This window comes from Odocoileus virginianus, chromosome X, assembly GCF_023699985.2.
Source record: "Odocoileus virginianus isolate 20LAN1187 ecotype Illinois chromosome X, Ovbor_1.2, whole genome shotgun sequence".
In the NCBI taxonomy this organism is placed as follows: domain Eukaryota; kingdom Metazoa; phylum Chordata; class Mammalia; order Artiodactyla; family Cervidae; genus Odocoileus; species Odocoileus virginianus.
Window position 1 is genome coordinate 38,652,324 of NC_069708.1, and position 13,364 is coordinate 38,665,687.

Here is a 13,364-nt window from a genome sequence, read left to right on the forward strand (position 1 = left end):
AGATTTTTCACTGTAAATTATTAATGTTTCACTTATGTAGTACCTTTCTGTTAAAGTGCTAAAGATAATTATATGCTTTTAAACCATGTGCTTATTTTATCTTATACTAACTACTTTCCTTGTCTAAATATTATATATTCTAGTTGAATTTGTTCTCCACCATATCTCAAAATATTAGTTATTGCACTATAACTGGCCTATAAGAAATTAACACCTTATGCTGCTTAGACTGTTATAAAATTATTGTAAAGTGAAAAAAACAGCTTAAATTTTATATTTTAAGCTTCTAGTTCCATATATTAAGATATTTTATGACATGAACAATACTACTTCTTTATATATCCCTAAAAACAGTCACACAAGAGATATAGGTCAGTAAATGCTTAAAAAAAGAAAAATACATAGCAATTCAAACAGCTCCTAAAATTTGATGCAGTTAACCCATTTATGTTTAAATGTAAAGCCCAGAAATAAAAAAATACTACTTAGTGTAATTTAGACAAGAACATATTTTAGTAACTGAATAATAAATCCTATAAAAATATAACTGAAATATAAAAATGAACAGATAAAGTGATCATGTTCAGCTTTCTTTAAAAGTAGGTACATTCTTATTTCAATCCTAAACCAGCCTGCAGGCCTGATATGGTTGTAAAGGAATTCATCCTCAGATAACAGGGCAGCATAGTTTATGACAACAATCTACCTAAAAATCATTAAAGTATTTTCTCTTGGAGTGACATGCATTATCAGCAGAGATTAATCTGATGAGTCTTTAGGTGAGATCCATTTTTAAAAATGCAATAACAGAGGGCTTTGTTGTCATCTGATGAAAATCAATTAGAGGAGGTAAGGCCACAAGGAAAACTAACATCACTCATCACCCACCCCCAGCAGCTGAAATGATTTGTCTTCCGAGCTTGGATGATCAGGAGCTATAGCCATATTGCAGGGAAATTAATTTAGTTTCTATATTCTGAACTCACTTTCCTTGTTCTGGAGGATCTAAACACAAATTACTTTTAATCAAGGTTGATATGTTATTAACACCAAGGAGGATCTTTGAAGAATCATTTTTAAAAAATCGACTTTAGCATTTTTCACTTGTGCTTGGGGGTGTAAATATAGGAAGGTAACTTATATCATCCTTACTTTCCAGATTCTTTGTCCACTACAAGGCACTGTACTGAATGGCGAAGACAATAGATTCCACCAAACACTGCACACATTCTAGGAAGAGAATAGGAAAATGAGGATTAGAATTCTTGAGTTGAAAATTAAGGTAAAATAATGTTTTTTAAAATATCCAACATCTAATAAACTTAATTGCTCTTAGAGAAACAAAGATTTTGATAATTTATTATCTTCTGTCATGGTATTAAGAATATCTCAGAGATAAGATTAATATTTTAATGCAGCAGAGGTATTAGTGTTAATAATACAACATGAAAACCTAGAATTGTGACCAAGTTGAAAGTATCCCTAAACAAAACTCAGTTATCCCTGACTCCCAAACCAGCTACTGACTACCTAAAGTATAGGCTACAAATACCCTCAGGAGGTGATGGATGAGACCCCCCCACCCCACAACAGAAGTGACCACAAAGAAATGCTAAGGAAAAAACAAGCTGGGAAGGCTCTGGAAATTTTACTTACCATAAAAGTAAGCACAAATTAAATCGAGAACTGAAAACCAGAGCAATAAGCACAGGAGTTAATGCTACAGAAGCTCTAATGAGTTTGCCTAACTCAAGAATCTAGGGGTTGGAGTTTTAATGCCCATGTAGGGAATGGAGAGGCCTTAGGATTCAAACAAGGCAGGGAGTAGAGAATGAGATATTCTCTAATAACATCTGGATCCACAAAGGACTATACTTCAGTGAAAAGGTGATCAAGGGAGAAAATCCGTTGACTACAAGAGAGAGAAAATGTTAAATTGTTTTATCTAAAGCCCTGTGTGGATTTCCACGATGGCTCAGTGGTAAAGAATCCACCTTCAAGGATGTATATTCTTCTGTATTTATAACCAGTTGTCTTCTCTCACACAGACTGGAAATCTGAAATTACACTACTACATGATTTGAGAAACTCTGAGCAATTTCACTCACTAACCAATAAAACATCATGAAAAATGGCTCTATGCCAGTGTGTGTGCTCAATAGCTCAGCTGTGTCTGACTCTTTGCAGCACCAAAGACTGTAACCTGCCAGGCTCCTCTGTCCATGGAATTCTCCAGGCAAGAATACTGGAGTGGGTTGCCACTTCATACTCCAGGGGATCTTCCTGACCCAGAGACAGAACCCATGTCTGTTGTGTCTTCTGCACTGGCAGGCTGATTCTTTACCACTGGCCCCACCTGGGTCAGTAGTACCCTGGGAAATTTTGTAGAAGCAACTGCTAAAACTTTCTAGAACAATATGACCTCGATCCAGGCTACATGAAATTATCAAAGACAGAGTTCCCTTATGATGAGCTTATAATCTAATACAACAGATGAAAAAATACATCTTATCCTGAGTGAGAATTAATGGACATAACAAACAGAAGGATTAGATTCCCACAAAACTTTATTCAGATAGTTAAAATGAGTATGCTAAAAAGGGATGGATTAAAAACATTAAGAATGATGGAAAGTCCAGGAAGAAGACTGTGGTAGACTGAATAATGCTCCCATCACAGATGTCCACATCCTAGTCCCTGGAACCTGTGGCTACATTCTCTTACACAGCAAGAGGAACTCTGAAGATGTGATTAAATTAAAGATCATGAGATGGAGAAATTATCCTAGATTATCCCAGTGGATGCAATGTCATCAGAAAGGTATCTTAAAAGAGGAAGCAGAAAGGTCAAAGTTAGTGAAGATTTGCAGATGGAAGCAGAGGTCAGAGTGATGCCACTGCTAAAAGGGGGTCACAAGTCAAGGAATGCAGGGGCCCTTTATAAGCCGGAAAAGACAAGAAATAGATTCTCTCCTACAGCCCCAAGACAGAAGGAGCCCAGCCTATTCATTTTAGGCTTCTGACACCCAGGACTGTGAGACAACATACTTGCATGGTTTTAAGCTAATAAGTTTGTGGTGATTTATTATGGCAGTGATAGCAAACTAATATAAGACCCATAAGTATATGAAAATGATTATGACAGAGGTGGTATTACAGACCAGTGGGGAAAGAATGGATCACTGAACAAGTGGTTTTGAGACAATTGTTTTATACCATATACAGAATCAATCCCAGGTAGGTGAAAGTATAAATATAAAAGACAAAGCTTCTAGAATATATGAGGATATATATTTGAACTCAGGGGAAAGAAACATTTCTTAAATAAGATACAAAAGGCTAAATCGTAGAGAAAATGGTGAAAAAAGTATTTTTAAATGATAAACATCTGGACAATAAAAGAAAGTGAAAAGCCATGGACTAGGAAAGATATATACAAATATCTTACAAATTATTTTAAAACTATCAGTTTGGATAATAATTTGGCCATGTCTAATAAAGTTGAAGATGCATATGCCTACAGTGCAGCAATTTTACTATTAGGCATAAATCTTACAGACTCTCAGATATATATACAAAAGATGTGCATAAATATATTTTTTGCTGTATTGTTTTTTAGACAGCATATCATAGTGGTTATGAGGAAGGATTCTGAGTGCCTGAGTTTATATTCCAGCTAGTCCATCTAGTGGTTATGTGGCCTTTCAGTATTCTATTTCTTCCTCTGTATAATGAGAATAATAGCATTTATCTCATATAGGATTCTTCTGGTAATTAAATGAGTTACTATTTGAAAAGAAGTTACACAGTGCTTGGCACACAGTATTACATAAAGCACTCATTCATTAAAGAAATAGGTACTATTTGATATACATCACATGTAACAGAAATATCCATCAAGAGGACAATGAACCAAAGAAAATATAGTACATTCATATGTATGATAAAGAATTTAACCTGGCCCACAAAGACATCTAGCCTTTATCTTTGGCCTCTCAGAAGTGATCTCTAAGCCCTTGAAATGCCAAGCCTGAAAGACATGTCCTTGTTTGTCCATGGGCCTTGGGTCACCAGACAGTCTAACAGTATGACTTACGGTGGGGACTGGCCATACCAGAGAGTCTTAGGGTAGGGACTAGTCTAAGACTAAGAAAGACCAAAGTTTAATTTAGGATGGAGACTTTGGGAACTGTGGTATCAGTTAACCTCTGGTGGGGCTGGAGACTGAGATCAGCTCCATGGGTAAATCAGTCACACTTGAGTGATAGAGCTCCAATGAAAATTCTGGACAGTTGAAGCTCAGCTGAGCTTCCCTGTTTAGCCATCCTTTGTGAACACTTCTATACAACAATGCCAGGAGAGTAACACTGTCCTGACTCCATCGGGAGAAGGCAACTGAAAGCTCTACATGTGGAACCACCCTGAAGTCTATCTTATACACTTCTTCCCTTGACTGATCTCAATTTATACCCATTCCCTGCAATAAAGCATAACTGTGAGTTAACAGCTTTTAGTGAGTTCTGGGAGTCCTTCTAATAAACCACCAAAACTGAGACTGGTTTTGGGAATACCCCAAATGTGTAGATTGTGTCAGAAGTATGGGTGGTCTTCAAGGACTAAAACATTTAACTGTACAGTTGGCTTAATCTCTCACATTGCTGGAACGTTGTTGTTCAGGCACTAAGTCGTGTCCAACTCTTCAACCGCATGGACTGCAGCACACCAGGTCTCCCTGTCCTTCACTATCTCCCGGAGTTTTCTCAAACTCATGTCCATTGAGTCAGTGATGCCATCCAACCATCTCATCCTCTGTTACCCCCTTCTCCTCCTGCCCTCAATCTTTCCCAGCATCAGGGTCTTTTTCAATGAATCAGCTCTTCACATCAGGTGGCCAAAGTATTGGAGCTTCAGCATCAGTCCTTCCAATGAATATTCAGCATTGATTTTCTTTAGGATTTACTGGTTTGATCTCCTTGCTGTCCAAGGGACTCTCAAAAGTCTTCAGCATCACAGTTCAAAAGCATCAATTCTTCAATGCTCAGCATACTTTATGGTCCAACTCTCACAACCGTACATAACTAGTGCAAAAATCACAGCTTTGACTATATGGACAAAGTGATGTTGGCAAAGTGACATCTCTACTTTTTAATAGGTTGTTCAAGTTAGACATAACTTTCCTTTCAAGAAGCAAGCGTCTTTTAATTTTGTGGCTGCAGTCACTGTTCACAGTGATTTTGGAGCCCAAGAAAATAAAATCTGTCAGTTTCCACTTTTTCCCCTTCTATTTGCCATGAAGAGAGTGATCAGATGCCATGATCTTAGTTTTCTGAATGTTGAGTTTTAAGCCAGCTTTATCAGTCTCCTCTTTCACCTTCATCAAGAAGCTCTTTAGTTCTTTGCTTTCTACCACTAGAGGTGGTATCATCTACATATCTGAGGTTGTTGATACTGAGTATGACAATCTGCCTCTAGGTGTTCAAGGCCTGGATTTTCTTCTAATACAATTTAAGCAACTTGGGTACCTGGTCAAGTCAACTACCTTCCCCAGAGGAAACTGTGACAGTTGCAAGTGAACTGCTGATACTGATAAGCACTGAGATTTACCTCTTCATTCTCAAATATTTATGAAACTAGACCTACTATGTATCAACTATAGTTCTGGATATCAGGCATACAAAGTCAACAAGACAAATGCTGTCCTGTTGACACACAACTTATCTAATGCACAACAGAGACAATAAACAAGAAATAAGGGAATAGAAGATAGTGATGTGTTCTGAAACAATAAAACAGGATGTGAGGGCGATGCAGGGATTTGAACATTAGACAGGATAATAAGGATTAGACAGGATAATTATTTGAGGAACTGATATTTGAGTTAAGACCCAGGTGACCAGAAGAAATCAACCATGTGAAGATCTGGAGGAAAAATATACTTAGCAGAAGAAACAGCAAATTTGAAAATGTAGAAGTGAAGAGTAGCTCGGTGTATTTGAGGGAGAGAGACAGAGAGAGCAAGTAGGGCTGGAACACAGTGACTAGTGAGAAATATTACATGAAATGGGGTCACAGAGATAGTCAGGGGCTTGACCATGCAGGGCTTCAAAGGTTAGAGGGAAGACTTTAAATTTTATTCTAAGTAAAATGAGAAACCACCAGAAGATTTTGAGCAGGACAGTGACATAATCAGATTTGTATTAAAAAAAAAAAAAAAAAGATGAGTCTGGCTGCTGTTGAGAGAATTGTCAATGGGGCAAGAGTAGAAAAGGGGAGGCCAGTTATGTCTGCAGTAGACCAGCGAGAGATGATGCCAGCCTGAAGTAGGGTCATGGCAAGAGAGATGAAGTGGAGAGACTGAGGACATATTTAAGACATAACTCTGACAAGAATTGCTGATGGACTAGATGTAGCAGGAATATGTCTTCCTGAAGACAAATTTAAGGTAATATACCTATCCATGAGAGCAGTCTCCCCTCTGAAATGTGTGACAATCAAATGTTACTGCTCAAGTCTGATGAGAATATTGCTGTACAATAAGTGCTTTGAAGGGCTTCTGCAGAAATGCTCTTCTTCCACCTGGCGTGTGGTTATTAGGGTCAGCTAAGTCTTGCCAACTCAGTGACCACAACTCCTGAGCATGCTTCAAAATTACTATTTAATACTAATTTCTGCATGGGAGGGCATAATGAAGAGATTAGTTTCTGTGCTTTCAAGGAGTTACCATGTACTTGGAAGGGCATAGCACTGTTGATAATTTAAGAATATCAAGAAATTATATGATACAAGTATCTGAGTCCAGTGGGTCTTTTGATGCAAGTTTCACACTCACTGAAAAGGCTGTGGGCAGATGGATTGCCCTTTAGGCACTGGTATCACTCTGGGAAGGCATTATCATCATGCTTAACTTAGAAAAAGCTGTCAAAAAGCAATACATAGCCTTCATAAAGCTCACTCCCAGAAACTGTCCCTATTTTATAGATCTCAGCCATATATCTAGCTTTCTCTGTTCTTGGTGACATTCTGTGGATGATATATTCTCTTTTATTTCCCCAGCTTTTCCACCTGTCCTTAAATTTAACCTTCTATAGGAAAAGTCACAATAAAACTATGTATTGGATGACAGAAACAGATCTGTATTAATAACTGCACCAGGGGCCCAGAATAAATTAGCACAAATTATAGAGTACAAGTCATCATTCAATTTTTAAAAAATAAAGTCTTCCCAAAGTACTGGGGGTCAAATTACATGCTTGGGTCACAACCTAGGTTCTGTATCTACAGTTTTTGTATAAAATGGCTCCCTGGTTTACATAAGGGTCAGAATCACTATGCCAATTCAATGATTCTTCAATATAGCCTATCACAATGATATCCACAGAGCTTTTGATGAGAAAGCACTGGTATTTACTGACTACTCTTTAAACAAATTATAATTTAAACTAAGTTGTTGATAAAATAGAACTTTTCAGTCTGAACACTCAGGCTAATAGTCTCATGTTTCTTATTTGCCACATGTCTGCTAAAGCAAATTCATTTAAAAACAGATCTTTCAAATTCAAAAGAAAGCCTTTTGTTCAAACTTTTGGGATGTAGCAAACAAGTCTACAGTAAACCAACTTATGCTCTTCATGAGATTTCTTTTAATTTCCTTTCTCAGACTTTCTCTGCTGATATACTCGGGCTTCCTAGGTGGCTCACTGGTAAAGAATCTCCTCTGCAGGAGATGCAGGAGACATGGGTTAGCAGGTTCGATCCCTAGGTCAGGAAGATGCCCTGGAGGAGGAAATGACAACCCACTCCAGTATTCTTGCCAGGATAATCCCATGGACAGAGGAGCTTGGCAGGCTGGACTCTATGGGGTCCATGGGGTCACAAAGAGTCAGACATGACTGAGCAACTGAGCTAGGCTTGATATGATATACTCATCTCTTATTTGGATAATCCTTATTCAAATCCTTGATCCATTTGCCACCTAATCTTCAAAACTCAAATTGTACAAATAACACGGGTAAAGAGGCATCAATTTTCAATCCGGCAATAACAGATTTTTATGATTACATCCAGAATTATATAGGTCCTTCTGAATGCAGATACATGAATATCCAAGGCAAGTATCTTCAGAGATCCCTACATAATGACTCCTGGATCTCTTCCATGAGTCGAAATATATGTGTGCAGCCATCTTCTTAGAGATATAGTCTTGCATTCCATTTTTCTGCCTTCTCATATTGCCTTCTAAAACAGTCCTTCAGATAATACTCTTCAGCTTAGTATTATATTTTACTATCTACAAGCTCTCAGTGTCAACTATAAATTGAGAAGCAACTCGGAGTTACTATGTTGACTCTTCAATTATTTATAAAAATGCTAAAAACAAACAAAGCCTACTGTAAAAATCTCTCCATGAAAATAAGAGCTCATTTTAAACTACCCATTTGTTCCTTCCTTCTATTTAAACTAGATCTCTGCTGCTGCTGCTGCTGCTGCTGCTAAGTTGCTTCAATCATGTCCGACTCTGTGTGACCCCATAGACGGCAGCCCACCAGGCTCCCCTGTCCCTGGGATTCTCCAGGCAAGAACACTGGAGTGGGTTGCCATCCATCTCCTTCTCCAATGCATGAAAGTGAAAAGTGAAAGTGAAGTCGCTCAGTCATGCCGACTCTTAGCGACCCCATGGATTGTAGCCTACCAGGCTCCTGCATCCATGGGATTTTTCCAGACAAGAGTACTGGAGTGGGCTGCCATTTCCTTCTCCAAAACTAGATCTCTACACATGACTAAACAATATTCCCAACCCCATGGTGAGAGGACATTTCTTTTTTTTAAATTAATTTAATTGGAAGCTAATTACTTTATAATATTATAGTGGTTTTTGCCATACATTGACATGAATCAACCATGGGTGTACATGTGTTCCCCATCCTGATCCCCCCTCCTGCTGCCCTCCCTATCCCATCCCTCTGGATCTTCCCAGGGCACCAGCCCTGAGCACTTGTCTCATGCATCCAACCTGGATTGGTGATCTGTCTCACACATGATAATAAACATGTTTCAATGCTATTCTCTCAAATCATCCCACCCTCACCTTCTCCCACAGAGTTTAAAAGACTGTTCTTTATATCTGTGTCTCTTTTGCTGTCTCACATATAGGGTCATTGTTACCATCTTTCTAAATTCCATATTAGTATACTCTATTGGTGTTTTTCTTTGACTTACTTCACTCTGTATAATAGGCCCCGGTTTCATCCACCTCATTAGAACTGATTCAAATGCATTCTTTTTAATGACTGAATAATATTCCAATGTGTATATGTACCACAGCTTTCTTATCCATTCGTCTGCTGATGACCACCTAGGTTGCTTCCATGTCCTCGCTATTGTAAACAGTGCTGCAATGAACACTGGGGTATATGTGTCTCTTTCAATTCTGGTTTGAGAGGACATTTCTTAAAGCAGTCTTTGGTACAAAATCTATCAAAGGCTTTTTGAAAATCTGAAGTTCACTGGCTTCCTCTTGTACACACCTTTTTTACCCCTCTCAAAGAACCCTGTTAGATGATGAGGTATAATTACCTCACAAAACCATATTCTTTCCTCTTGTGGGTTATATGTTCAATAACTTCACCCTTTAGCTATTTATTACAAAATTAACTCCCAGGTCAAATAGTTAGCCTTATTCCTCTGTTGTTCCTTGGGCTCCTTCTTTAAACTATATACCCTCTACACCTTCTCTATACCCCAAGGCAACTGATTTTCTTCAACTGCCCCTCCCAAACTGAACCTCTGCTCAAGTCTCTCACATTTTAAACTGAGACAGTTCACACACACAAGTGACCCAGGCCTCTGCAATCCAAGATACTCACTTTTTTCCTTTGTTGGCACATAGCGATTCATATAGTAAAATAAAACAAAGGATAGTCACTTCTGTTAGACAAATCCTAGAAAAGGCTTGCAAACCTTTTCAGTGCAAAGGTTAACAGTACTGGCTGGGACCTGAAGGTAGAGCTATCAGCCATGATTCACCTCGGGCTGTGTAAAAGACTGAGAGTGCTCAAACTAACCAACTAGTCACCTGCACTGCATTAATTTACAATAGATGCAAAAGTATAAGGTACAGACTTAGCCCTTTGTTAAGCATGTGAGACAAATGACATTATTAAGTGTAATAACGAGAGAAAAACTGAAGATTATATGGTAGAGACCAAAAGCATTATAAAGGAGCTGAGAGAAGAAAGAAGTCAACATGTTTAAAGATATGGGGTTAAAGAATGTCACAACCAGAGAAAATCTTTACAAGAGCTGGATCAATTCCCTGTTATAGAGTCAGAGAAGTTAAACTACTTGCTGAAAAGCACAGAGCTTCTTGCAGCCAGAGGTAGTGGAGGGAGATCTGATGGCTAACCCTGAATCAAGCCTTGAAGAGGAGTAGGTTAGGCTGTTGAGGGTGAGGGCATGTTTCTCTCTAAAACATGAGAAAATATAAGGAAAGGTGAGAATGCACATAGATATCTAAATAACTGAAAGTAAAGTGAAAGTTGCTCAGTCATTTCCAACTCATTGTGACCCCATGGACTGTAGCCCACCGGGCTCCTCTGTCCATGGAATTTTCTAGGCTAGAATACAGAAGAGTGTAGGCATTCCCTTCACCCAGTGATCTTCCCAATCCAGGGATGGAACATAGGTCTCTTGCATTACAGACAGATTCTTTACCATCAGAGAGACTAGGGAAGCCCAAGAATACTGGAGTGGGTAGTCTATCTCTTCTCCAGGGGATCTCAATTCCTGACCCACCAATTGAGTGGGTTTTCCTACATTGCAGGCAGATTCTTTATCAGCTGAGCTACCAGGGAAGCCCAATAACTGAATGGACAGACAAATTTGGAAAAGACAAGGAGTTGAATGAGCACATGATTATGGAATGTGGTTATAGAAACCTTTGGACTTGATGTGGCAGACAACAGAATGCCACTGGAAGTGACATGTCAGCTCAAAGAAGGTGGTAGATACTGGGAGCAGGAGAGCTGCCAGGGGTTAAAGCAGGAATTCAGATAAGTGATAAGTCCTGGATCAGGACAGAACAGTGCAAACTGAGGAAAGCATATCTCCAAGAAATTGAGAAGAAATAACACAGTAATTAGGACAGAGTCAAAGGTTAACCCCAATATTTCTAGGCTGTCAATTTGTGACAAGAAAAATTCCACTGGAACACTTGTGGTTTCCTTAAGGGCTGCTCAATTTATATAGTAACTCAAAATACAGAGGATGAGACTGTTGGATAGCAACACTGACTCAATGAACATGAGCTTGAGCAAACTACAGGAGATAGTGAATGACAGGGAAGCCTGATGTGCTGCAGCCCTTGGGGTCACAAAGAGCTGGACATGACTTAGTGACTAAACAACAACCATAATAAAATCCAAGCCTAGATTTAGGGAATAGTATGTGCATGGTATAAATACACTACCTACCACAGTTGTTAACTATGATGATGTGGTGAAAAATTGCAATAAAGATGATGCAATGAAGAATGAATTGATGCAATGAAGAAAAATTTTGGAATGGCTATAATAAGTTTTGAAAAATCTCAGTTTGGTGAAAAATATCATCCTCTTAAATGTACATATAAAAATTGTCATTTATTTACAACAAGGAGTTGCCAACTGGAAGTCCATGGGATAAATCTGCCTATAGATAAGTTTTGAATGACCTCATAATTAAAAAATATTCCCTTGGCATACACAATCTGGACCTCTGGATTCTTTGCATAAGAGAAAATTTGACAACAATGGGTTTGCAATTAAGACTAATGGTCATATAGCAGCTGCTTCCTCTAAATGTGCCCTGTGCTTAAGAGTTCACTGTGATCGCTACCATTCCCTCCATCACCTCCCCTAGTTTGCTTCTTTTCTATCACTTGACTGGTCCCTGGAGACATTTGTCATTGCAATACAATGCCTCAGTTATTCACTAAGTCTTCTTTTGAAATTTTTATTTACCTTGTTAGGAATGCTCTATGTTAAACAACTATTATTCAAGATGCTGTGCATTACAATTTAAAATACGGATCTTCTTGAGTATACTACCCAAAGCAATCAATAAATTTAATGAAATGCCTATCAAGCTACAAAAGGTGTTTTTCAGAGAACTAGAACAAATAATTTCACAATTTGTATGGAAATGCAAAAAACCTCTAGTAGCCAAAGCAATCTTGAGAAAGAAGACTGGAACTAGAAGAATCAACCTGCCTGACTTCAGACTATATTACAAAGCTACAGTCATCAAGACAGTATGGTGCTGGCACAAAGACAGAAATATAGATCAATGGAACACAATACAAAGCTCAGAGACAAATCCATACACCTATGGACACTTTATCTTTGACAAAGGAGGCAAGAATATACAATGGAGAAAAGAGAATCTCTTTAACAAGTGGTGCTGGGAAAACTGGCCAACCACTTGTAAAAGAATGAAACTAGAACACTTTCTAACATCACACACAAAAATAAACTCAAAATGAATTAAAGATCTAAATGTAAGACCAGAAACTATAAAACTCCTAGAGGAAAACAGAGGCAAAACACTCTGACATTAATCACAGGAGGATCCTCTATGACCCACCTCCCAGAGTAATGGAAATAAAAGTAAAAATAAACAAATGGGACCTAATCAAACTTAAAAGCTTTTGCACAATGAAGGAAACTATAAGCAAGGTGCAAACACAGCCTTCAGAATGGGAGAAAATAATAGCAAATAAAGCACCTGACAAAGAATTAATCTCAAAAATATACAAGCAGCTCCTGCAGCTCAATTCCAGAAAAATAAACAACCCAATCAAAAAACGGGCCAAAGAACTAAACAGACATTTCTCCAAAGAGATATAGATGGCTAACAAACACATGAAAAGATACTCAACATCACTCATTATCAGAGAAATGAAAATCAAAACCACAATGAGGTACCATTTTACACCAGTCAGAATGGCTGCTATCAAAAAGTCTACAAATAATAAATGCTGGAGAGGGTGCAGAGAAAAGGGAACCCTCTTACACTGTTGGTAGGAATACAAACTGGTACAGCCTCTATGGAGAACAGTGTGGAGATTCCTTAAAATACTGGAAATAAAACTGCCATATAACCCAGGAATCCCACTGCTGGGCATACACACCAAGGACCAGAATTGGAAGAGACACATGAACTGCAATGTTCATTGCAGCACTGTTTACAATAACCAGGACATGGAAGCAACCTAGATGGTCAGCAGCAGACGAATGGATAAGAAAGCTGTGGTACATATACACAATGGAATATTACTCAGCTATTAAAAAGAATGCATTTGAATCAGTTCTAACGAGGTGAATGAAACGA

At 38.3% G+C, this 13,364-nt stretch overlaps 1 protein-coding gene across 2 annotated transcripts in view; it reads right to left on the reverse strand.

The window, feature by feature from the left end:
• CHM (CHM Rab escort protein) overlaps positions 1–13,364 on the reverse strand; it is a 225,664-nt gene that overhangs the window by 68,907 nt on the left and 143,393 nt on the right. For both annotated transcript variants that reach the window (XM_020889377.2, XM_070461954.1), the window contains exon 9: positions 1,153–1,230. In XM_020889377.2, the coding sequence (XP_020745036.2) occupies positions 1,153–1,230 (78 nt within the window). The remainder of the gene's footprint in view (positions 1–1,152; positions 1,231–13,364) is intronic.